This window comes from Myotis lucifugus, unplaced genomic scaffold, assembly GCF_000147115.1.
Source record: "Myotis lucifugus unplaced genomic scaffold, Myoluc2.0 scaffold_733, whole genome shotgun sequence".
Taxonomy (NCBI): domain Eukaryota; kingdom Metazoa; phylum Chordata; class Mammalia; order Chiroptera; family Vespertilionidae; genus Myotis; species Myotis lucifugus.
The window spans coordinates 259,075-285,118 of record NW_005871781.1 but is presented as its reverse complement, the minus strand read 5'-3'; the positions used below and the strand labels follow the sequence as shown (position 1 = coordinate 285,118).

At 52.7% G+C, this 26,044-nt stretch overlaps 1 protein-coding gene across 4 annotated transcripts in view; it reads right to left on the bottom strand.

The window, feature by feature from the left end:
• The window catches only part of FAM120B (family with sequence similarity 120B), a 30,924-nt gene extending 5,168 nt beyond the window's left edge, over positions 1–25,756 (bottom strand). Inside the window, exons 1-9 of one of the 4 annotated variants that reach the window (XM_006105899.3) lie at positions 25,005–25,738; positions 16,534–17,858; positions 14,941–15,121; positions 10,997–11,095; positions 9,524–9,696; positions 7,260–7,352; positions 3,978–4,184; positions 2,708–2,816; positions 1,069–1,161 (exon numbers count right to left, since the gene is read on the bottom strand). In XM_006105899.3, the coding sequence (XP_006105961.1) occupies positions 1,069–1,161; positions 2,708–2,816; positions 3,978–4,184; positions 7,260–7,352; positions 9,524–9,696; positions 10,997–11,095; positions 14,941–15,121; positions 16,534–17,838 (2,260 nt within the window). In that variant the 5' untranslated portion in view covers positions 17,839–17,858; positions 25,005–25,738. Of the gene's footprint in view, positions 1–1,068; positions 1,162–2,707; positions 2,817–3,977; positions 4,185–6,449; positions 7,134–7,259; positions 7,353–9,523; positions 9,697–10,996; positions 11,096–14,940; positions 15,122–16,533; positions 17,859–25,004 lie in introns of those variants that run through there. The other 3 variants (XM_023746793.1, XM_023746794.1, XM_014447977.2) reach the window with 3 other exon arrangements.
• Positions 25,757–26,044: the final 288 nt, after the last annotated feature.

Sequence of the window (26,044 nt, the reverse complement as noted above, 5' to 3'; positions counted from 1 at the left end):
TCTCTGAAATCAATAAAAATATATTTAAATTAAAAAAAAAAACAACTCTACTGAAACAGTTCAGCTTCTAACTATGAAGGGAAAAGCCAGGAAACTAACAGTGAAAACACCTCGGGAAAGACCTGGAGGAGGTCACTGTGCTAGCGGCACCCACGGTCCTCTGGGCGCAGGATGCCGCCCGCGCAGACAGGCTGAGTCTGTGTCTCCGTGGGAAACCCTGACTGCCTGGGGAGGGGGTGGACGGCCTCCTATTCTGAGAGGCTGCAAACACAGGGGCCTAGAGGCACCTCCACCTGGCCTGGGCCACATGCAAACTGTTCACACTCAAGTTTTATTTTTCAATCACAGCTGACGTTCAATGGGCTGTTTTCATTGCTAAGTGTTTCTTTTCCATCATGAAAGAGCAGAACCAGAGAACCACAGCGTGCCCCAGGCTGGGCACCGAGGGAAGGTGGGCGAACTCCAGGGGGCACGGATGCTGCACGAGTCCGTGTAGGAACCCGTGCCCAGAGGTGGTGTCCACGGGAACAGGGCCCGCCCACTCCGGGCCCATCCTCGCCTGCAGCCCTCTCCACCCGGACTGGCATCATCTCGTCCTCCCTGACTTCCTAAGACCCAGAGGGGAGGGAAATGACAGCCCCAGTCGGGGTCACTGTGGTTGCCACACCTGCCACGTGTGGGGGACACGGAGCGGAAGATGGAGAAGAGGTGGGTTCTGAAGGACGGATGTGGCCCCTGACTCCAGCCTGGCCCAGGTCGGCCTGGGTCTCCCGTCAGGCGCTCGGGCTCTGCTGTCCTGGGCAAGCAGGTGCACTGAGCCTCAGCCAGAGGCCCAGGGCCTGGGCTGCCCGACACCTTCCCTGCAAGGTGACGAGGTCTGCAGGGTCTGGGGCCCTGACCAGGTGAATGACGGGTGGAAAACTGACCAGGAACAGACAGACCAGCTTGTGCAGTGAGCAGGGCTCTCGTGCGCCCACTACCCGCTCCCTGGCAAGCACACCCGTCTCTGACGCAGGCACTGACACTGTGGGCGGCACTGACCGAGCCGTGCGGGCAGCGCCCTCTTACCTGGGCCCTGCTCTCTCCAGTGCTGTCCTTGGTCTGACCGGCTGTTTCCGAAGCTCGTCCTATGGGCGCCAGATCCCGGTCTTCCCCGCCTCCCTGTGGGGACACCAGGACGTGAGCAGGCACCAATGCCTGACCCATGACACGCCACGTGCAGGCCCGGAGCAGGGGCAGCAGTGTCCAACTTCTGTGTCTTTACAATCGAAGGGAGAGCCCGTGAAAACGCAGATGGGGGGCCCTGTGCCAGTGCTGGGGGGACGGAGGCCTGTGGTTGGACATGTGCCCCGGGGCCTGTGCTGGTGACGGGAGCAAACGGAGGGCACACACCCGTGAGGGCCCGCGTCTGTGAGGACCAGTACAGGGCCTCGGTGGCCAGACCCAATGCTCCAGACACACATCCTCACCTACCCCCACTCCTCCCCCAGCTCCTCGCCATCTGTCCCGACCAGACTTTAACACGGGAGGTCTGACGAGGCCCGACGTACGTGTGTTAGAAACGTGTGGGGTTTCACGAGGACCCACAGAAGGAAGGTGCCTGCTAGCATGACCAGGCTTTGCACACGCAGAAGCTCCCCTAGCAGCCACCTCACTGGGCAGAGCCCTGCAGTCCCGGGACGCCCGAGAGCAGCCTGCCTGTGCTGGCAGGAGAAGCTCACCGGGAGAGGAGGGTGAGGTCAGAGCCTGCCCCCGGCCCCGACCCGTCCTCGCTGCCCTCAGTCCCTTTACTCCCCAGGCTCTGCCCTGCATCAGATCCCACACGGCACCTGGTAGGAGCTGGACGTGCCCCCAGGTGCTGTCCTGACCTCGTAACACAACAGCTCTAGGAAGGATGTGTGCAAGGTTGTGCCAAGCAGAACAAGGACAGCCCCCTGGGGAGGAGGCTGGGGTGGGCTCTTATCCACCGAGAAAGAAGGGGCTGCTCTAGCCACAAGCGTGGATGCTGATGAAACGAGGCCACGAAATCACTGAGATACGCTGATGAACAAGAGGCCCATCCACTGGTAGACACTGAGCAGCCAGAGGATGCTCTGCCTCCTCCACCTATCGGTCAGTGAGGGCGCAGGAGCTAGAGCTCTCCACCGCTGCTGGCGGAGGTTAGTAACGTTGACCCAAAATCCAATTACATGTTCATCTATAATTCTGTAAAAACTATGGTACTCTACGGAAACGACCAGATACAAGTAGGATGTATGAGAAATGAAAGCAACCTCAGAGCTGAGGTGGGGGAGCTAAGTGGGTGGGAGCCAGCTGTGCTGCTGGTGATATGCGCCCACGCTGCTGGCCGGTGCTGAGGGGACACCAGCCGCAGAGAGCAGCACAGAGATGGGAGCACAGGTACCGCAAGACGTGTGACGGTCCACAGCCACTGACAGCTACGTGATTGAAGTTACTGTTTCCTGTTTAACTGTCTTCTCTGCATCTGCTTTTGCTGTGTGCACGCTCAGTGTGGGGAAACATAAACTTGTGTCAAGCACACGCCACCCAGCAGGGCCTGTGCCCCAGACCCCAGAAGGGCTCCCACCCAAAGCAGCTCTGAATCACGAATTCACCAAGAACCCTACGACGTGCTCTTTCCTAACGGAACCGAAGTCGAAGCCATGCCATCAGCCCGGCCTTCCTCCTGAGACCTGCGGTGACCCACCTGAGTGGAGTGGCTGCCAGAGCTGCCGGCTGGCGATGCGCCGGTCCTCCCGTAGGCAGGCCTTGCACACCACGGACTTCAGCTGGTGGAACTGGGTGAGCCGCGCCCTCTGCAAACAGACCAGGGTCAGACACATGGGCTGGGGACACTGCGGGACGTCCCTCGGCCCCTGACCTGGCCGCTCTCCCGAGTCCCAGCAGTAACCAGAGTGATGTCTTCTCTTCTGCAGGTCAGACACTCTAACACCTTCAGGTCCCGTTGTGATACCTGGGTCACCCACCAGAAGCTGACCTAAAAGTCTGTCGGCCGAAGTGGCACGACTGCACGTGTGCGAGCAGCCGACGGAGGAATGAACCCCCGTCTCCCAGCCCACTTCACGAACATCCCGTCCTGCCACCTGTTCTAAGCCAGAGGCTGTGCACTCAGCCACTCTGCATGGGGTGGAGATGCTAGCGAGAGCAGACAGAGCCATGGTGCAGACTCGCAGCTCCGCCCCTCGTCCCTGCTGTGGTAACCGGCCCCGTGGGAGCAACCTCTTCCCTCGTGATCCTGCTCCTGTCGTCCACACTTGACGTTCTGGCGGCTTCTAAATTCTGAACTTAAATTCCCGAGACGCCCTGCTATGCGTGAGACACGACCGCGGGAGCTCCGAGTCGCCTCCCTGCCAGGCGCATGCGAGCCTGGCCGAACCTCGTAGGAGACCTTCCAGGAATCACATGCTTTGCACTTATGAGGCTGGACTGCAGCCTGCGCCCCAACCTCCCCTCCAGCCTCAGAATCTTTCCAGGTGGTAAGGGGCCACGACTCTTGCCTGGCATCCACAGAGGCACCTCTGCAGGAAACATCTGTTCTTGCAAGAAAGGGGGGCGGAGGTAAGCGCCTGAGAGTTAAACACGCGCGGCCCAGCTCTGCCACCTCAGGACGGGAGGGGCAGCACCAGCACCTCAGGGACGCTTTTAATTCTGCTTCCCAGGAAGGCTTGCTTTCGCCACTGTACACGAGGGGGGACCCAGCGGGAGCTGCGGGCGCACGTTGCCCCCCCCCCCAGACGTCTGGGGTCCTAGGCCAGGAGACGTGTGTGACAGAAGCTGGACGCTCGAGCTCCTGAGCGCCAGGCAGTGTGTCTGCGGCTCAGGGCCGGCGCTGGGGTCTCTGTGCCCGCCCTCCACATGAGGGGCGTGAGGACACAGCACTGACCCCCCTGTGCCAGGCCACGGACTTGGGAGTTTCACGAGCCACTGGCCCAGCCTGTGGGACAACCAGAACTCACGTTCTGCTCCACGAGGGCCTCCACCGTGTATCCCTTCTCGGTCTGCAGGTACTTCTCGTGAAACAGCTTCCCGTCAAAGACGTTCCAAGGCATGAGGTCGCTTGTGCTCCAGGGGAAGCCGCACGCGCTGTTGACCAGCAGCAGCATGGTCAGGCCGCGGACCAGGAGGGAGCCCAGTTGCACGGCTCTGGGGTCCACGTGATCGAGCTGTGGAGACCAGACCACAGAGGAGGTGACACGCAGCCCACCTGGGGACAGACCCGAGCCTGTGCTCACAACACAACCGCACCACCCGGGACCGAGGCTCGGAGGCAGGGCCTGTGGAAGAGCCGACACACCCACGTCACACGCCCGCCCGCCCGCCCAGATGCCCTGTGAGCGGCCCCTTCCCCCGCAAAGTTGAGCCCTCGGGCAAGCTCTGGGGTACACTCTGCGCCAAGAGCCTCATGTAGGTACCGCTGGGCTCCCTGTGATGGAAACGTGACCCTCGGTTGTTCTAACCATGAGTGTGATTACTGAAAATATCATTTTAAGTAAACACTTATCACTGAGGATACAATGGCTTACAGGGTTGATGGGCTAACGTTTACAATTAAGACGACCTTTCCAACACAAAGTACGTTGTTGCTGGCGAGTCTCCCTGCTGGGAAACGTCCTGACTTCCCTGAGACAGAGCTAACCTGCCACCGGGGGGCCTGCTGGGCGACAGCCTTCGCCTCCCTCTGGCCTGTGTGGCACACAGGCCACCGCCACCCAGCAGGCGTCCACGGTTCTGGCCGTGTGCACGTCTGCTCAGCCGCCGAGGAACTCAAGTTCAGCAGCTGCCACCTGGATGTCACTGCCTGTCTGATTCAGTCACAAAACCAGGATAAGTCAGGAAATGTGACACTTTATCCCCTTCATAAGTAAGGTCTCACTTCACTGACCGACATAAAAAACACTTGATCTTGGGAAATTCACCATAAGCTGGGATTACCGGGCGATCTAAGGTTGAGTAAAGGCGTCTGCTGTCCAGGACTGCTTTCCAAATTGTCCTAAAACCATGGCCTGCTGATGTCCTCTAGAGCCTGTCCAAGGTCAAGCTCCCTCCCTGCTGAAGAGGGAGATGGGCTCCGCAAGCCGGGTAACCCAGGGGCGGGGCGGGGCCACCTGTGCCCAGGTCCTCTGGCCTGAGCAGCTCTCCACAGGCAGGTTCCCATCAAGGGGGAGATGACACTGGTTTTTAAACTGGAAAGTTTGGTCTTGGGAAACAACGAACCTAAGTGACAGACAGTGTTTGCTCTTAGCGATCTTCAGTGAACATAAAGCCTCGGTGAGTCAACAGCAAGCGACCTGACCAGGCGGCACCCGTCAGCTCTGGCACAGGAAGCAGCGCTGGGCAGCCTTCAGAGCCGCCACCCTCCTCCCTGCAGCAGAGCCACAGCCCCCGCCACACGGTGTTCCCGCTGCAGGCTTCTCGCTGCCCCAGGAGTCCCAAGTGGGAAAGGGATGCACGACCTGGTCTCGGGCAGGTGTCAGGGCTGCAGGGAACGTGGGCCCAGCTCTGCCACCTCGGGAGGGGAGGGGCAGCACCAGCAGCTCCGATTCCTAGCATGGCTTTCCTTCGCCACTGTGCGAGGGGGGCCTAGCAGAGGCGGTGGGCACACTGGGCGTGGCAGACAGGCGGGCACGGGCCTGGCCCTCGGCTGTCCTCTGGCTCTACACCGGCCACACCACCAGCAGCAGTGACGTGCTCACCCCAGAACCACCCGCATGTCCAGGGTGCTCTCCTGAGCTTCCCTATGTCTGCAGGCGAGGGTCCTGTGTGGTTAAAACCGGTGTGGTTATATATTTTCATTTTCCAGAATATCTTTTCCCTAGAAAAGTATTTCTCAGCCACATTTGCCTTGTTTTGTTTTTCTAATTACGATGTCAGGTTTTGGAAAATAAGCTCAGCGTTCCTCCTCGACAAGCCGCTCAGGAAGAGAACCACACCGAACGGCTGACGAGGACTGAAACCAGTGGAGAAGTGGGGCTGGTGGGAGCTGGCTGAGCAGGCCCGGGCTCCAGCTGCTTATCAGACAGAAATCTCCTCATCGGAGCCACGTGGGGACTTTCACAGGCCACAGCGTTAAAGTCGGAGGCTCTGAGGTCACCTTTCTGGTCCGAAAGGCCTGGTCCGATGTTGCAGGTTCCACAGGGAAGCTGCTGCGGCAGGGCCTCCGGGTGGCAGTGGCACAGCCGTCTAAGACGGCCCTCAGGGAAACTCCCCGAGCCTTGCTGGGCGGGCGCCGAGGACAGCGGGTGCAGGTCTGGCCCTCGTGTCCTGGGGCTACTCCTCAGCCTCCTGGGTCTGGCGGAGTTGTCTGCAGAGAGCTTGTGAGGAGCGTGTGTGAGGGCAGAGGCTGCCCACCTGCTTAGCTGCGTCTGTCTGTCCTCTTGATTCTTTCATTCTGAAAGGAGAACTTCCATCTGGAAGGAGGCTGGAGGCAAAGCCAGTGGGGGGGGAAGAGGGGGGAGGGATGGTCTTGCTGCTTAAAAAGGGGGACCCCGGAAGCTACGTATGCTCTCTAGTTAAGTCTGTTACTTTGATGACTTTCCCTCCTAACTCTGCAGATTCTACCCTAAATCCCATCTCCCTCCGCGTGTCTCTACACAAGCTGCATGAGGCACGGGGAGCCCTTCAGAACAAGGAACACACTCCGTGCTCTGGAGCTGTCGGCTGAGCACCACGGACAGCTGCAGCTGGTCCAGGAAAAGACATGTCGGAGCACTGAGCACCCCTGAGAGGAGCCCGGCCTGCTCAGCTCCTCCCTGTGCTGTGTCGGTGAGACCAGCGCCTCCTCACCTGTGGCTGCCCTTTCAGCATCACCACAGAGAGCTGGTTTTTCTTTCTTTAAATTGAACACCTTCCCTCACTCACAGCTTCCCTCAGCCTGCTGTCCAGGGCATTTTCCCAAACCGCCTTACTCCTGGGCACATGGTCTTTCTCATGGAAAGGGAATAGGCAAGAAGCTGGCTGGACATGAGGGCCCTGACTCCACTTCAACTCCGCCAATACAGGGTGGTGGGAGGCGACCCAGTGTCAACAGACAAGGAAAGTCCCACTTGGCGTCAACGTCCCCTTCATTTCACGAGAAGCTGCGTTCAGCCTCCCACTCCACCTCAGTTCCCCACCTGTAAACAGAGCAGGAGAGGGCATGGTGCCTTGAGCTCTTTCTACTCTGCTTGGCTGTTTAACGTCGCTGGGTCCCAACCACAGCCAGGTGTCCTCAGCACTGAGACAGTCACCTGGGCCAGTACCTGTAAGTCTGCGAGATGCCCAGCCGACTTCCCTGGGAGGCACAGGGCCTGCGCGATGAAAGCATGCAGGTCCTCCAAGCACAGTGTGTCCACCTGCGAGGGAAGGAGAGCCAGCGTTAGCTCTTCCAGACACGGCTGCAAGGACTGGCTACAGGCACACGGTGTTCCGATCTCAAGCAGCAGAGGAGACACAAGTGGGAGTGAGCAGGGCCTCTCTCCCACTGCCCAGGCCAAGCTGGACCGAGAGCCTGCAGACAGCACAGGGTCACATGGAGGGTATGGCCTCACTGGGTGGCTAGGGCTGAGATGAGAACGCACCCTCAATAGCCCCAGGGGAAGCTTGTGTCTTCGAACCCCAATTTAAAGGAAATCAGGAACCCCAAAATATGAGTCCCCGCCAATCCTTCATGGAACGAAAGGTCTAGGAAGAGTGTGAGGGAGAAACAAGGAGGCAGAGATGTGGAGAAGAGCCAGGCAGGGAAGCAGGGAGGGGAGCCAAGAGCCATGATGGACGCAGACTCCATGGGCCTCCTACTCAAGGGAGGGGAAGGACTGGGACCAGCTGAATGACCCCCTCAGAGGGACCCGGGAGCTCCTCCAAACAGGACGTGCACCCTGTGGGAAGTCCCGGCGTGGGGAGACTGACGCTGCTAAGCTCTGAACATTCCGACCCACCCGTCACCTCTCTATTCCGTTTTTACTCCAAAGTAGCTGTTGCCTTTGTATAAATAACAACTTGCTTATCTCAGGGGGGAAACACCGTCTACAAAGGAGTGGTCCTCATGACCAAGAAAAAAGGGCCCCCTCTGCAGACGCAGGTCCCAGCAGAGGAAGTAGTTTCAAAGCCACAACCCGCCCCTGCGTTTCACCTGGGCTTGTTGGCAGTGATGCCACCTCCTGCCCTGAGCTGCGTTTGAAGAAGGTGCTTTAAAAAGGGCCCGTGGGGCACTGTTCCTCCCTGCTTCCTCACCGCCCACATCGGCCGCCAGTTACAGCAGACACGTCTACACTGCAGACTCCCAGTGACACGACACTGCAGAGCGTCCCGGGGAGAGCACTGGCTCTGCTAGCGGAGGGTTAAGCGCCCTTTCTGGGATGCACGTGCCCTCCCGGAGGCTCTTCCCAGACTAGTTTCTGTGCAGGTTTGTACACTGAACAGAATGTACTTTTATCCCAAATCACACCCAAAAGCATCTAATTTAAGCACAGCTCCATGGAAGTGTGAGAATTCTACAAGTGCACCTCTGAGCAGACTGACCGAGGGCAATAATGATCCTGGGAGTGACAGTCAGGACCTCGCTATTCCAGGGACACCACCACGGGCACGGAGGCCGGGAAGCAGGGAGGTCCCTGAAATGCAACTCAGCTATTCGTGAAGTGAATTCAGATTGGAAACAGAATCACACAACTTCCCACTCCAGGCAAATAAAATGCATGGTTATGGCCAACAGACCCAAGATTAGAGCCAAAGACAGATGGCCTGGAGGGGAGGTGATGAGACAGTTCTGTGGCTGAAGACAGACCCTCTGCTCTTGTGGTTGGGACAACGGAGACAGAAGTGAAGGTAAAGTAGGACAGCTGGGGCGGGGAGGTGGGGCTGGGGATGGACACTGCTGTGTGCGCGGAAAACTACGAAAAAGGCCAATCTTTTCATTGGCTTTTGTAATTTTCCTATGTAAACTAAGTGTAAAATGAATGAGGAAGGAGCTGTCCAGCCTGCTGAAGGGTCTGACAGGGACCTGGGCTGTGCCTGTACCGGTGGCCTGGCCCCCACAGTGGGCTGAGGACTGATGGTGATGGGGACGGCGAGCGCAGCCTTCTCACAGGCGCTCTGACAGAGCACTCCCCATGTTTTCTGCCCTGGGATTGTCCCAGGAGCCGCAGGAGGAAGCTGTTATCTCGTTCTCGGCCTAGAGCGTGAAGGGACATGCTCGACTGGTTAGAGGAACGGCTGGCTGTGACTCGGGAAAGCTGAAGCGGCACAGAGCTGGGCCCTCCCCGCACCCCGCGCCCAGGAACAGGAAGGACCACCCAGCAGTCACACAACAGAAGGGGTCTCCGCGTCCTCAAGCTCTGGACGCAGAACCAAAGGGCAGGCAGGGCTTCCCAAGCCCGTTTCTTGCGTGCACTCGAGTCTGAAGGCAGGCCCGGCAGAGAGCCAGTGCTCAAGGACCAGCACTGGACAGAGGGATGCAACCACCGCCTGGCTGCACCCAGAGTGCTGCCTCTCACATGAGACGGAGGCCACAAGGAGCCCAGGTTACCTGCACAAACAGGTAGGCGAGGAGGCAGCACAGCCCTTGAAAGGGGCTCTCCACAGCCTGCAGCTCTTCGCTCGAGGAGGAGAGGTCGAAACAGGCGAGGAGCACCTCCACGCGCCGTGCTTGGGTTTCGGGCTCATGGTTCAGCCACAGCAGATTCAAGCTAGGCGTTCCCCCTGCATAAAAAGTCCACGGAGTCCGTTTACATCAGTCTCTGCACCAGCGAGTTACAACATGCTTCCTCTACAGTGGTTCTCAACCTTCCTAATGCCGCGACCCTTTAATACAGTTCCTCGTGTTGTGGTGACCCCCAATTTCATTGTTACAAATGGAACATAATTAAAGCATAGTGATGAATCACAAAAACAATATGTAATTATATACATGTTTTCCGATGGTCTTAGGCGACCCCTGTGAAAGGGTCGTTCAACCACCAAAGGGGTCGTGACCCACAGGTTGAGAACCGCTGCTCTAGAAAGACGGTACCAGAGCAAAGGATACGAGCCTCTCCCTCCTGACACCCGGGGCTTTAAAGCTTAGAGGGACCAGAGGCAATGTCAGCAGAGTCCTGGTCTGAAGGCAGCGCACACGCATTTCCCGGACACACTGCGCTCCCGTGTTCCGAGGGCACGGCTCTTCCTCCCTGCGCGGTGCCCGTGGGGTCAGGAACGCTTTCTGGAGTCTGTTCCCAAGCGCTGCCCTCAGGAGCGCTGGGCTGAGACACCAGCTCACCTGGTCCCTCTCTCCACCCCGCCCGACAGCCTCTAAACTCCAGGGAGCAACAGGACCAGCTGCAGAGCTGACACTGCCCGGCCGTTCTGCTGGCTGTGGAGCCACGATGAGCATGGCTCCCCTGGGCCCCACACTTTGGGAAATAAATCCCTAACGTATAACTTTAGTGCTTCATTTCTGTCTGTTACGCATGCATTTCCATTATTAACGTCAGAGAAAGAAGCCCCTTGCTCGTTAACGTGGATCACAACAACGGCATGAGGAAGACACAGCAGACAGAGGTGCTGCAACTTGTAGGAAGCAAGGATTCGCTTCAGCTCATTGTAGGCAACGTGCTTTTCCTTCCCTCTCGGTATATGTTTGAAGATACCTCTCGTGGAAAAGAAACTTATTTTCCAGTTAAAATAACTTTCCATGCATTTAAACATGCTCTCAGCAGTGGGAAGAAGAGCAGATTTGTGCAGAGTATCAGGAACCCAACCCTGTAGGCTCAGTGGGTCGGGCTGGGGTCCGGCGGTGATGGGCTCTGTCTGAAACCCTGAGTGGAGCCCAGCAGCAGGCTGGCCACGCAGTTCCCTGTGCCGCCCTCCCTCTGCTGTGAGCAACAGAGGCCCTCCTCCGGGCCCACTGAACTGGCAACTAGTGCGTGTGCAGTTCTAGAAAATGCATCTCCAGGCGAATCCGTGACTGCACTCTACTGCACGGGGAACAATCAGTGACCTGCTTGACCGAGGCCGTCTGTACCTGGGAGGCTCATCTGCAGAGGCCTGACGAGGTCCGGGTGTGTCAGCGGGTTCCCAGAGTACACAAACCACTCCTGGACGGGAGGGCAGCTGGCGCCATCTGAGTAAAGACAGTGGATCAGTAGATACGTGAGGTCCAAGCGTCCCCAAACCCAGCTCTGCCAGGGACCCTTCCAAGCAGAGGTAGTGCTTCCTCCTGTCTGGAGCCTGCTGCCCCCCGAGCTCCCCAGCCTCAGACACTCCCCTCCCGTCCTCAGGCGGAGGCAGGTAAAGAGCACCAGGTCCCTCTGCGGGTTCTTCTGTGTCACAGGAACAGGTCAGGTGGCTACACAGACCCTCAGGGTGCCTCCTGCCACGAGAGGTGAGGGCAGAGGCTGCGCTCACCAGGATAGCTTGGCAGTGGGCGGACTGTCCTCACCTACCCAGAACATCCAGACGGCACCATTTCCACTTTTAACCGGATCACCCTGCTCAGAAAAGCTCCAGCTCCATGCCTCCAAAACCCCAAGCCAGATGCAAAGTGTTACCTGAGATCTTCAATTAACAATAAACCCATTTTCCTAGAAAACCCTGGAGTTTGGCCATTCTCTGGGGCACCACTTCATTTCAGAGGTTTTGATCTGTCATCACTTTGAAATTATAGCAGACATGTTTGCAAATAATTTGGTTTGTCTGAATTAAGATGAAGTCATCTTAATGCCTATATACCAAGAAAAAGAGAAGAGGAAACTGCCCAGAAGTCCTAAAAGAAAAGGCTGCCTCTCCCCCTGGCACTCGACTGGCTGGGTTCTGAGGTCCATGAGCGAAGGGAGGCCTCTCGGAAAAGCTCTGCGGTTCTCATCTCCCTCCCACTTGGCCATCGCATGGAGATGGGCGGAGGCCCAAACCTGCTCCTGTCACCCCGACACATGAGGCCGCTCTGTCACATCCACGTGCAGCCAAGACATGTCTCCCTGGGAGCAGCATGGGTGACTGTGCACACTCCACCTCCCCCTCAGAAACCTGCCAGGTCACGTGCCCCTCCCCCTGCCCAGCACCGACTCCCTCCCGATCTGGGCCTGGGGGCACATGTGGGGCATATGGGGCAAAAGAGAGCAAGAAGCAATGTGGACTTCGACCTCTCAATTTTTGGGATTGTCAAGTTTGTAACAATCTTCTAGGTTTTTTAAAAATATATTTGTCCTACGAAGTATCACCTCATACCTGTCAGAATGGCTACCATCAATAAATCAACAAACAAGTGCTGGTGAGAAAAGGGAACCCTCGTGCACTGCTGGTGGGAAGGCAGACTGGTGCAGCCACTGTGGAAAACAGTATGGACTTACATCAAAATTAAAAAATGGATCTTCTGGCCCTAACCGGTTTGGCTCAGTGGATAGAGCGTAGGCCTGCGGACTAAAGGGTCCCAGGTTGGATTCCGGTCCAGGGCATGTACCTTGGTTGCGGGCACATCCCCAGTAGGGGGTGTGCAGGAGGCAGCTGATCGAAGTTTCTCTCTCATCGATGCTTCTAACTCTCTATTCCTCTCCCTTCCTCTCTGTAGAAAATCAATAAAATATATTTTAAAAAAAGGATCTTCTGTATGACCAAGTGATCCCACCTCTGGAACTATATCCTAAGAAACCCGAAACACCAATCAGAAAGAATATATGCATCCCTATGTTCATAGCAGCATTATTTACAGTAGCCAAGATCTGGAAACAGCCCAAGTGCCTATCATTAGATGAGTGGATAAAAAAGCTGTGGTACATTTATACCATGAAATACTATGCAGCTGTAAAAAAGGACCTCTTACCCTTAGAGACAGCATGGAGGGACCTGGAGAGTACTATGCTAAGCGAAACAAGCCAGTCAGAGAAAGACAAGTATCACATGATCTCACTTATAAGTGGATTCTAAAGAAAACAACAAAAAAACCTGACAAACAAAATAGGTCCAGAGGTATGGGTGCCTGGAACAGAATAACAGATCTCAGAGGGAGGGTTTGAGGGGAGGGGACAGGAAGAGATTAACCAAAGAACAGATCTGTATAACCCCAGGACACAGACAACAGCATGGGAAAGGCCTGGGGTGGGGCGGGGCAAAAGGGAGAAAATGGGAGACACCTGTAATACTGTCCACAATAAAATTAAAAACATATGCATATGTACATGTCCTTGTAGTTCTGCAATGTTTTTATACTGCTGTTTAATCTACAATTGTGTGTGTGCTCATGGTCCTTAAAAAAACAGAATAACTTTCCATTCTTTTTTATGTATTATTTTTAAAGTTACCTTTTAGGTCAGTATCTAGGATTTCAATGAGTGAATGGCCTGCAGGCACTTTGCAAAGGTGCCACGCCTGCTGGACACTATGTACCACAGGGCTGAGTGCCCATAAGACTGGCAGCCCTGCCCAGCCCACTGGGCGAAGTGAGGAGGATGCCCAGCAACAGGACAGCTAATCCCGTCAGAGGCTGCTGCTCGCCTGGGCTCGGCGCCAACATCGTGAGCCACCGCGATGCGGAGGAGCAGCTTCTCCTACCTCCTCAGTGACGTCGCTAAGATGATCAGTGGGGAGACTAAAACTCAGAGACAGCGTCAGAATCGGAAAGAATGGCAGAAGGCCAGGGAGGGCTAAGGGTGAGTGACTGCAGGTTCTTCCCACAGTTGGCCACAGCGCTGTCTGGCCACCCAAACACCATGATTTCAACTATAACACACTAGTACATGCAGTTTTAGTAAGTGGACCCAGGCAGTTCAAACCCCCATTTTTCAAGGAATCTGAGGATGCAGGTCAAATGTAGTTGTAGGTGGATTTCTGACTCAGTGTGGGGTTGACACCCCTAACTGACCCTCGCATTGTTTTGTTCAAGGGCCAACTGTACTCTAAAAATAATTTGAGGCAAACATTATTCTATAATGTAAATTCTTTTCATGATGAAAATCTTTTTAAATCATCAATGTGTAATCATTCATGTTCAGAAAGACCCATATAAGAAAACAAATTAAACAGTATTTGTCCCCAAAGCATATTACATAGGTTCTTTTGTTCCTGTTTTTAAATCAGCTTCTTTCTCATCAACTCACGTCAGATAGGACGGTGCAGTCGGCCTCTCTCAGGTGACTGAGGTGACAGATACCACTGCATTAAGCACCACGCGTCTCTAGGAGAAGTGCCCTTCTCCTCCCCTCACTCCCCGAAACCATTCCTCAGAGAGGGTTTGGGGCCTGATGGACTCCTCGGTGCTGAAGGTATCCCAGGTTGCTGCCCTGGCCACTCATGTCCTCTCCCTATACTCGCTGCTACTGCACAACGGACAAAAAGATGGGGAGACACATAAACTTATGACAAATACCCTAAAGGAAAATTGTTTATATTTTAAAATATGATGTACTAGGTTTTATATAATTATTTTATGAAAATCTCATTTTGAGGGACAGTAAGTAGACAGTTTCCTAATAGTAAACAGCTACTCTCTGCAGAGGAAAGGGTTTTCACATTCGAAAAAACACAGTCCTCTAAGGCATAAATAGGTAACATTTCATAGAAACAATGCTCTTTTTTTTTTTTTTACAGAGAGGAAGGGAGATGGATAAAGAGTTAGAAACATCGATGAGAGAGAAACATCGATCAACTGCCTCCTGCACACCTCCTACTGGAGATGTGCCCACAACCAAGGTACATGCCCTTGACCGGAATCGAACCTGGGACCCTTTAGTCCGCAGGCCGACGCTCTAGCCACTGAGCCAAACCGGTCAGGGCAACAATGCTCTTTTTTAATGACTGCGGGCAACTGCTGGCTGAGTAGACTCAGAGGCCTGTGGCCTCCACCTCACTTTAAGTGGATGTCGGTGGTATCCCATCACAGCCTCCACCAAGGAACAAACCCTGTTTAATTGCATCTGTGTCTTCAGCGGCCAGTGTCAGAAACCGCCTGTGCCCTGCACGGTCACGAGGACTCACCATGGCCATCCGCCAGCAGGAGGGAGTAGACACGCTGCCGCACCGGGCGGTAGACGAAGGCCTGGCTGGGCAGGGCCTGGTCCAGGGCATCCTCCAAGGTGTTGCTGCACTCGATCTCCCCACTGGCCATGATGTTGTACACCAGGTAGCTCTCCGCCTGCACGTGCTGGGCTCTAGCAACCTGCTCAAAATTTAGACACAATGGAATTCTCCTTGCAAACACAAGGACGTTCAAACAGAAAAAGTCAGCACCTTTATGTCACACACCAGTGTTTTAAGGCACACAGCAAGGAATAACAGGAATGCTCAACCCTCTCCCACCTGCACCTGAGCTCCCAGCTGCCCACTTCACCAGCAACTCTCCCTTGTGGGCTCACCTCAGTGTCGCCCTCTCCATAAACAAACCTCCGCTCCCCTCCTCACGGGGCTCGACTCACACTGACCCTGTCTGATCTCCCCACTAAACTATAAACTCCTTGGGCTGAGATGCTGGTCACATTCATTCCTTTGCTCAGTAATCTGAAGGCAGGTGAAGAGATGGATGATTTAAATGATTCTACTTTCTTATCAAATAAGAACTAAACTCAGAAGGGCTATAAATCTACATACAAGTTGTATTTTCCTGTGAAGAACATTCTTATTACTACAAGAAAAAATTCATCTACATTACTACCCAAAATTTAAGTCTAAATAGTCTATAGCTAACGGCACTTAAAATGTGGCAGCAGGATAACTTGGAATATCAAACCTTGGTGAATCCGATTGTCTCATTGTTTATACGCACTAGTTATGTTGATTCATTAATGCAGACTTGAGTCTTAATCTCTTTATTCCTCACTTTCTTCATATATAAAATAGGTTTAATAAAAGTGGCAACCTATCTAAGCAATAAAACAAAATTAAAAAAAAAAAGTGGCAACCTCACGAAACTACTGAGGATTGAGGTAACACAGGAAACGCATCTGGCTGACACATCCTGTGTGCTCAGTGAGTGTCAACTGTTGTTATAAGGCTAGACAGACTACAAAAATGTCCATTTCATTGCTAAAATGTCTTTTTAAAAAATTTATCTTTATTGTTCAAAGTATTACATATGCCCTCCTTTCCCCCACTTTAATCCCTTTCACCTCGTGCCAGCCCCCACAAAAATGTCTTTAAATCACAACAGAGGACAGGCTAGCAGCTTTAAGATTAAAAAAAAAAAAGTATTTTAAAGAGCTACGACTTGATACTCTAGCCAACTGAAGATCATCAGAAGTGACCCATTTCCCTACGTGCCTGCTTGAAGCACATCAGCTCCACTGAGGTCTGGCTCCACTTCCACCTCTTCTGGGAGCTTCTCTCTATCCCTTAACCCACAGGGATCTCTCTCCTTCAGAGGCCTCTTCTGGAACAGCCATGTGACAATGTCAAATGTGGTTTACCATGTGAGTTTTCAGGGCTTATGTCACACTTCCTAACTAAACTCCTGGGTCCTATTCTGCGTCCCCACAGCACCTTACCTACTGCAGGTGGTCAATATTCACTGACGAGTGCCTTGATGGATGCGTTTCCATCAGGCCGTCATAGATAAGGGTGGGCTTATCTACCTACCTTTAAGATTTCAGTGTCTGAAACCATGGTTACTTGTCGCTTGATTTCAGGCTCCATATTCATGGGGTCTTCCTCCTTGAATTCAGGGTCTGTACACATGGGAACTTCCTGCTTAGAATCAGGGTCTGTACACATGGGATCTTCCTGCTTAGACTCAGGGTCTGTACACATGGGACTTTCTTGCTTGGATTCAGGGTCTGTACACACAGGACTTTCTTGCTTGGATCCAGAATCTGTACTCTCAGGACTTTCTTGCTTGGATTCAGGGTCTGAACTCTCAGGACTTTCTTGCTTGGATTCAGGGTCTGAACTCACTGATACTATCTGCTTGTCCAAAGTTGTTATAGCTTTGGCTTTTGGGGGAATCCATGGAGATTTCTGTCCTGGTAAAAGATATGATGCCATCCCCTTATAAAAAAGAGCTTTGTTTGGTCCCAAAGGTAACATCTCTTCCAGCTTTTTCTCACCTTGATATAAGCGAAGGACTTTAGCTATGTGGTCTGCTACAGCGAAGATGACGTTGCCTCTCCTGTCACAGCTCTCTCTCACAGAGGTATAGAAGGACAAGCACTTGTACCGAAAGGTTTCAAACATGCCTTCCGGGACGACGTCGTTGCCCAGCAGGCAGGCCAGAAGGGGCAGGTCTGCCAGGCAGAGGCCCAGACTCGCACAGAGCTTCTCCCTACAGAGCATGACAGTGCTGAGGCTGTCCAGGGAGAGCTCACTGATGGAAAAGTAGGGACAGGAGTCATAAATTAAGTAGTCGGTGTCTTCTCCGAGGATCCCCAGACAGTTGTTCTGGAGGCCGTAAGAAGCCACCTCATAGTCAGCCTCCTGTAAGGAGCACAGGGTTTCCTGACCCAGCGTCTTCAGAGCAAACCGCGTGAATATGGCCAGCCCCGAGGGGATGAAGAACATGCTCCTGCTGGGCTGCTCCCTGTGCGTCTTGATATAATGGAAAATCCTGGCAATCTCCCTGTTGTTCTTGAGTCTCCGTTTCACCCAAACATCTCTCTTCTCCTTCTCCACCATGCCATCAAAGAAGAATACCAACTTGATGCCCACGTCTGTAAAAGTTCTCACAAAATCTCGCAGGACAGAAAAGTATTCCTTCCACTGGCCGCCGCAAACCCATGACTCAGGGGTGTACCAGTACCTGAGACAGCACATGGCGTCCACCACGATGGTGGGCGTGCATCCGGGATGCTTGCTTTGGTGCTGCTCGGCCAGCTCTTTGAAATTCACTGCTGTACATACATGTGGGCAGCTGCTTGCCACAAACCCCTGCAAGCCTCTCACACCCATGACTGACCTCCCAGAAGGACCTGGAAAGGAAAGGAAACCAGTTATTATGGCACCTTACAAAGCCCACAGACAATGGTGAGTAGCCATTCTCTATCAGGAGCCTAAAGTTTTCCATAAAAACACGCGAGGAACTTTAGCTAAGTGTAAATTACTTGAGTTGGACTTTTCAAAGATAACATAGTGTAGCTTCTTTTTAAGATTTTAGCTAAGACTATTATTCAAGAGATTTCTCAAATGGATTCAAAACAGGCTAACAGTTTTCAAAAAAGTAATATTTTCCATCTAGGAACCCAAATAGAAGTTAACTCTGAAATCCTAAAAACAAAAATGGCTATTTCTCAAAATAATTTTGCTGAGTGAAAGAAGCCAGATTTAAAAAAAAAAAAAAAAGAAAGTACACACTATGATTCCATTTGAATATAAATTTTTGGTTCATTGAGAGCTGAGCTCATTTGAAGTGGCAGAGAGCATCTGGGTCGGGCAAGTGAGAGGGCGGGATTTACGAGGGGACTTTTGGGGTGATGGTTCCATTCATTACCTTGATTGTGTGATGATATCATGGGTGAACACGTGTTACCTGTAAACTCAGCTGTGCAGTTTCCTGTATGTCAACTACACCTCAATAAAGGGGCTGAAAAGAGAACTAGCTGACCCTGAACAACACTGCTGTCAGGGGCACTGCCCACCTGCAGTCAGAAATCCACATATAAGTTAAGTCAGCCTCCTCCAACCTCAAGTAAACAAATACAGTACAAAAAGTTCACTATGGCCCAGCCGACGTGGCTCAGTGGTTGAGCATTGGCCCAGGAGCCAGGAGGTCACAGTTCAACTCCTGGTCAAGGCACATGCCTGGGTTGTGGGCTCGGTCTCCTGTAGGCGGCGTGCAGGAGGCAGCCGATCTATGTTTCTCTCTCATCAATGTTTCTATCCCTCTCCCTTCCTCTCTCTAAAATCAATAAAAAAATATATTTTTTAAAAGTTCACTAAGGCAAATGTGTATAACATCTGAGATGGTGAATAACTCTGAATGGAAAATTGCCCTTTCTAAAATGTGAAAACATACAATGTAGTTAGTTCAAAGAGTTAGAATTCAAAATCTAAAACAACAAGCAGAGCATTGTGTCCTAAGTTGCCCTTCTATTAAAAAAGACGTAATATAAGGCATGACTTGAGGTCAGAAAAACTCCATGATGACATCTTTATCTTAACGGCCTGTTCTTTTCACTTTGGTTTTCTGTAAGTCATCAGGGCTTAGTGTCCTCTGATAAAACAAAACAAAAATCCTCATTATGCAAAAGCAGCACAAGGACAGGCCAGCCTCTCCGGGGCTGAGGACTGAGCACAGTGGCCACCACTGGCTGCACCCATCCGCCGAGATGGCTCCTCACAGGGCGCTCGCTCCCACCACACAGCTGCGCCCGCCCCACACACCTCCATCTCCACAACCTGACACTGACAAGGCTAACTGCGTCACAAATGAAGACGCTGCGTGTAAGTAAATTATCAGGGAAAAAGCACGGGCACTGATGATGGTTTGAGAACTGCCTGTTGGTGGGCAGTGGCCCCATCAGAATCTGAAGTTACCTGTTTAATAGCCATTAAGTGAGAAATACATAAAAACTGAATGGATATAACACACATTTATGTTGAAATGTAGAGGTCTTGCTCATTAAGTTATTAAATATAATGGAACACATGCATCCACACACCAAGACCACAGTAGAGCTCTTACTAGACAAACAGGCATTTATCTTGGGAGCATTATCAAGTAATGCAACTTTTGATCATTATCTCAACGAGAAGGTGGTTGCAGTTTGGACCTCCGGGCATGGATCCCACATCTAGGAAGGTTACACCGTATTTCTGAAGCAGAGGGGTTTTTCTTATGACACTCCAGCGGTAGCTAGGTACAAGTCTGGAAAGGGTGTTAAAAGACTTCTCCAATTCCAGGCCATTATTCTAGGTCTAGCTTTGAAAAGAGCAGGCTTGTCAGGTTTGTTGAAGCAAAAGTAAATTACAAACTGTGAGTGTGACTAGGTTTCCATTCTTTCACCAGGCTCCAGGCTGGGTGCTGCCGACCCCCCTCCTCAGGCCCGCCAGCAGCCAGGAGCGCAGCAGACCCTTCCCTCACCCCAGCGCCCACAGGCGGGGCCCCCATCTGTGCAGCCGCCCACCATGCTTGGGCTGGCTGCCTTCCCTCACCAACAAAAAGGATTTTTGTTTCCAGCATTTTTCTACTAAAACTGCAAGTGACAACACTGAGTTTCCAGAAACACTCTCCTCTTTATTTTACAGAGTCGGGCTCAGCTCTGCTTTGATTTCATTCAAATGTTTTTCCTCCTTTCTCACCCCAGCAATGAAAAGCTCACTATTTTAATTAAACACACACAGTTTTTTCCTGTTTTTCACACTGCCAATCTCTCCCACTTTGAATCACAAACTACCTCAGGAATGTTACCTTACAATGTGCTCTTGTGTGGCATTTGCAAAGAAAAATTCGGAGACACAAAGATCTGGGAACCTGTGACAGCAGAGGGGCCTTCCATTTTCAGCTCAGTATGTCACACACACACCACCACCTGTCAGCATAGGCAGAGTGGTGGGAAATGAAATGCTAAAGAGATAACTTTGTGGCCCTGGCCGCAGGGTGGCTTGAGTAGTTGGAGCGTAGCCCGTACATCAAAGGTTGCAGGTTTGATTCCTGGGCCGGGCACACACCAGGTTGCAGGTTCATTCCCTGGTTGGGGTGTATAGGAGGTAACCAATGGATATTTCTTTCTCTCTCTCCCTTCTTCTCTAAAATCAATAAAAAACATATCCTCTGGTGAGAATTAAAAAATATTTTTTAAAAAGATTATTTTGTGGCCATTACCTTTTTAACAATTTTTTTGTTTTTAAATTGGTAAGAGTAATACTGAGGTGTTTTTCAGTCTCTACCATTAAAGATTATTTAAATACATACATGTATGTATAATTTCATTGATTCTACCTGTAAACTATAAGGAAATTTTCACTGCCAAGAAAGAAAACAGAAGTTATATCTCCTTTGGCAGGAATCATATTGCCCAAAACACAGCCTGGAGACAGTTCTCTCCATGTGGGCCCCTCCAGGGCAGACGTCACTGTCACACCCGGCACCAGCAGTGTCTGCTGTGCGAGGGCCAGTATTTGTGAGTGAATAAATGAAGGCATCAAAGGGCAGGTGTGTAAAGAGAGGTCAGGAATCACCAAGTGTGGGCAGAGGGAGAGTAACCAGTAGGCCCATGTCCTCAAGCAGCACCAGTGCCGGACATCTCACAGAAGAGCAGCCACAGGCACACAGGGAGCCATCCCAGAGGCGGCCTCACTGCCAGGAACAGCCTCATTGTCCTGACAGCCAGACCAATCCCAGGTACTGGGTTGCAGTAAATGAAGAAGTGGACAGAAGACAAGTCCAGAAGCTCCTTTATTCACAATCTTTCAACAGACAGAGAAATGGAGAGGCGTGCCTCAGCAAAAACATATCAGCCCAACCTGCACCGACAGGTCTGGAGCCAATCCAGACATAGGGACAAATGGACTCAGAGCCAGCCACTGGACACATCCCATCCGCAGAGCAGCATCTGCAGGACACCCAGTCCCAGTGGTTGTAGCCCCTTAGGACATGGGCAGTGTTTCCCCTCTGCCCCCGCCCCCCGTGTCAGAGCCCCACCGTGCAGAGGGCATCGGAAGAGCTGGAGTTGACTAAATCAAGCCTTTCAATTTGGAGACAAAGCAGGTTCATGTTCTACAGAGCAATCGAACCATAACCTTGGACTTATCTTTATCAAATAATTTGTCTCCACAAGCCAAAAATCTACAAACAAGCAACACCAGTGTCTGGTCTCTGACCAGGAGTGAAGAGGAAAGCCAGAGGCACACCCTGGTGCCAGGTGGATGTTCACCAGTGGCCCTGGAGGACTAGGACGAATCAGTCCTTTCGTTCCATGCTTCGTTTCTGCGTCTTCAATGACCACATGCTGGCTGGGCCTTGGTCCACCTAGGGAGGCCCCTCAGGGCTGATGTGGGGCATCGACAGTCTGCTTTCTTCAGAAGCTCCTTTCCTCCCCGCTCGCGCCACCAAAATAAAAGCAACTGATGGGGAATCCGTACACAGAAGGTGTGAACTGGGATTGAGGGTTCCAGGAGGACTGTCCCAGGGCAGCTTGTGGGACAGTGTTGGCTCGATGTCTCCCGGGTATTTATGGATCCACAGACAACCAGGCGAGCAAGTCAGCTAAGGGCAGCTGCCACTCAGGTGGTCTCCACCTGTCTGAGGGCTGTCCACAGGCTCACTGGGCACTGACAGACACTCTCCTGGACCAACGCCAAGCAGGCTCCCCAGGGCCCTCTTCTCCACAAGGCACAACCCTAGGCTTCCTGCTGGCCCTGCCCAGTCCAGTTGACTCAAGAATGCTGCTGAGTCAGTGTAGAGAGAGAATCCCCTGCCTGATTCTTGCTGATCCTTCACTCTGCCTGCTGACAGATGCCTCAGCCCTATTTGAAGTTGAGCCCTACCTCTCCCTCCTATGGCAAGTCTGGAATAAAGTCTTCCTTACTTTTTTAATTGTCAGAGGAAGAAGCTTACTCACACAAGAAATGAGAAGCCTGAAGTTACCACGATGCACTTGACTATGCCCAGGTACATGTCCAGACTCGGATGCCCTGGAAGACCTCCCACAGCTGCCAGGACCACTGGTGCCAAGAGTCAGACTGGTGCAAAGAAGATGCAGACGCTCAGGAGCTGGTGGCAGACCCCTGCACACTGTATCCTGGAAAGACGGGGCAGCGCTGGGCAGTACTGACGACAGAAGGAAAAGCTCTGGGATAAAACCACTCTAAGCCCAACCGCCACTTCCGTGCAATGAAACTCTGAGCAGGTTACCTTATTCTATATGCTTCACTTTTCTTATCTGCAAAGTGAGCTCTACAAGACCGACTTCATAAATTGGTGTGATGTGATTTCATTTAGATTATAAATTTATTCATTAAACATTTCTCATTAGTTGCCTCAGGTTTAGTAAAATCTGCCCAGTCCAAAATTCTTAAATTATCTTAAAATAAAGCCATATAAATATGAGGGTTTATTATACTTATGATTTTTATAAGCTAGATTACTTTTTAATATTGGAAATAAAATTTTTTCTGAAAAAGTAGCCGTGAGAAATAAAGTAGCCGTGTTCTTTGCAGAAACTCATAGAACAAAGAAAAAAACCACTCATAGCCTCATCTTCCAAAAATAAGGACAATAAACATTTTAGAGTATATATTTCTAAAAATTGGGATCATACTTCTCTATAACCTATTTTGTGTCTTAATTTATTAGGTGACACATGTTGCCAAGTCAGAAGGTTCACCTGTTATGGTGTAATTTTTAATGGGTGCACAGTGTGGTGTGAGTTCTCAACCCCACTGCTGGACGTTTATGCCATCTCCTATATTGCAAGCCATAAATAAGAAGGTGAGTCACATCCATGCACAAAAATCTCATTTCCTTGGGATGAATCTTAGATGTGAAACTGCTGAGGCGAAGGAAAAGCACATCCTGGTCATTCTTCGCCAACAGGCTGTCAGTCTGTAGCTGCAACTTGTTAGCACTCAGCTCTCCTCACCACCACTAGGGCAGCTATCTGAACATAAATCTGGTTTACTCAGTCAGCAAGACAGACAGCCCTGCCCTCCAGTGGCTTACACTCTGTTGTCCAACAGGCAACAAGCACTTGACTTAACTGTAGGGCAGAGAAGGGCAACGCATGTGAATGGGGGGAACACGCAGTAGGAAGACCCAGCCCAGGTCCGGGACCCACGATGGCCATCCTGAGGGTCTAGATGGAGACAGGTGAGCAGGCGAGGCCTGAAGCAAGAGTGGTAAGGGATGAATTCTTTGAAGTCCATAAGGTGTCTTTTTATTATTAAACTAGAGGCCTGGTGCACGGATTCGTGCACTGGTGGGGTCCCTCAGCCTGGTCTGCTCTTTCTCGAAATCTGGGACCCCTTGGGTGTTGTCAGACTGCTGGTTTCGGTCGATCCGAGAGCTGTAGCAGTGTGCGAAGTGACAGGCGGCCAGGGAGGAGCCCAAGCTGGGGCCGGGCACCTCGCCGCTCCTGCTCACCCTGGCCCGCTGTGCCTGCCATTGCTGCCGCTCAGTGGCGCTGCCGCGGAGGCGGGAGAGGCTCCTGCTGCCACAGCTGCACTTGCCAGCCATGAGCTTGGCTTCTGGCTGAGCAGCGGAGTGCTCCTGCTGTGGGAGCGCACTGACCACCAGGGGGCAGCTCCTGCATTGAGCACCTGCCCCCTGGTGGTCTGTGTGCATCATAGCAACTGGTCAACCGGTTGAGCAGTCGACTGGTCTTAACGGTTGCTTAGGCTTTTATTATATAGATGGGTGTTTCTAAGGTGCTTAAAACATCTATTCTATTAAATAGTTTAACCTGCAACTTTATGTGTTTTCCTCAAACATGGAAAATGGCGGGGGGGACGGACGGGACGACACGACAGACGGACGGACAAACCCAAAAGCTAAGTGTGGCTAGAAGCTCTGTTTAAGGGAACAGGAGTGAGCTGAGGCTGAGTGGCAGGGCCAAGAGAAAAGGGGCGCAGATCACACAGACGCTTACACTTCCCCTGAGGGGAAAGCACCTGCATCTCAGAAACACTGCCCTGCCTGCATGGAGAAGGGGTGGAGGCAGGCGAGACCGAGACAGATGAGGGGCTATTGTGGATGCTGGTGGACTGGCTGCCGGTATCCCACAGCCTCCCCATTTTGGAAGAACCCCAAGACTAGAGGGTACAGAGTCCTACTTCCTACTGCGAAAGACTAGGGAGGGTAGAGAGACCATATGGTCCCCCGGATGAACCGAAGGCATGGGGTCCACATTCCCGCACGTGCTCAGTGTGCGAGCAGCTGCGGACGAGGCAGTGAACCGGACAGAGTCCCTGTCTCAGATCTGGATCTTTAAGAGGGAAGCAAAGGCTCACAGTCGTTCAAGAAGAAGAAACACAGGTGTGTGTGTACATATGTCAAGATGCATAAAATCGTACACTTAAAATGTTTCTTTGTTCTATGAATTTTCTGCAAAGAACATGGCTACTTTCTACAATCAGAAGGCCCCATAGCAAACACCCCCTGCAGTCCCTCTGGCACTTACCAGTATTGTGCAGACTCTCGGAAAAGGCACTTCTGCCCGCAAAGGCAGGCAGAGCTGGCCGGGCCAGCAGTGTCACAGGCAGTAGCGGTGGAGCTGGACTGGAACCCACCTGCCTCTGAGTCTGTATTCCTTTCACTAGGACTCTAATACCTAACACTCTGCATGTCAGTCCAGAGATCTGTCCTTCCAGAAGGTTCTCCCAGTCCCTGGGGCCCTGACAGAATGATCAAGAGGGCGGGCAACCCAGATGGGTCCCTGGGGGGCCCCCACCCCCGAGTTCCCCAATCCCCCTCAAGGGCCAATGACCCACAACCACTGTCACAGAAGAGGAACATGTGTGCAGACCTGTCACCACGGAGGCCTCGTTTATCCCGATTTCAGGATCAGAATCCACTATGAGCTTTTACATTCAGGAGCTGGAGCTAAAACACTGATTCATCAAAGACTTCCGCAGGCTCTGGCTTGCCATCTGCGGACTGGGTGTCAGTTCTAACAACTCGCTCTAAGCCCACAGGAGGGAAGTGTGGACGGGCACGCGAGGGGGCACACCGGGCCCGGGGAATGGGGACGCTGGCCTGGGAGAAGCAAAAGGATAGGAAAACTTTTAAAAAAAGGAAGCTGACAGCCATACAATCTCCGCACAGCTGCTCGGGAAACCGCGGGGTGGCCAGAGCTCTGCACGCCCTCTCCGGGGGGCACCTCGCCTCCAGCCCCCCCTCCCCGGTTTTTCCCGGTTCTACCCGCGACCACCACGTCTTCCTGAGTGTCCGCGCCTCAACCTGACACCCACACTCGCCTCCGCGGGGCGGGATGGTCCCCCCTCCCCTCCCACCCCCACCCCGACTATCCAAACGCGGCCCAAAGCCCCTCCCGGACGACGGAGACGCCGCCCTCGTGCACGTTCCTGGGCGGCGAGCCCGTCACCCTTCGGTACCCGAGGGTCCAGGGCTGGAGGGCGGAGGTTCGGGCCCGACGGGGGAGGTGCACCAGCGGCGGCGCAGAGGGTGACGCGACAGCCGGGCCGCGAGGACACCGGCACC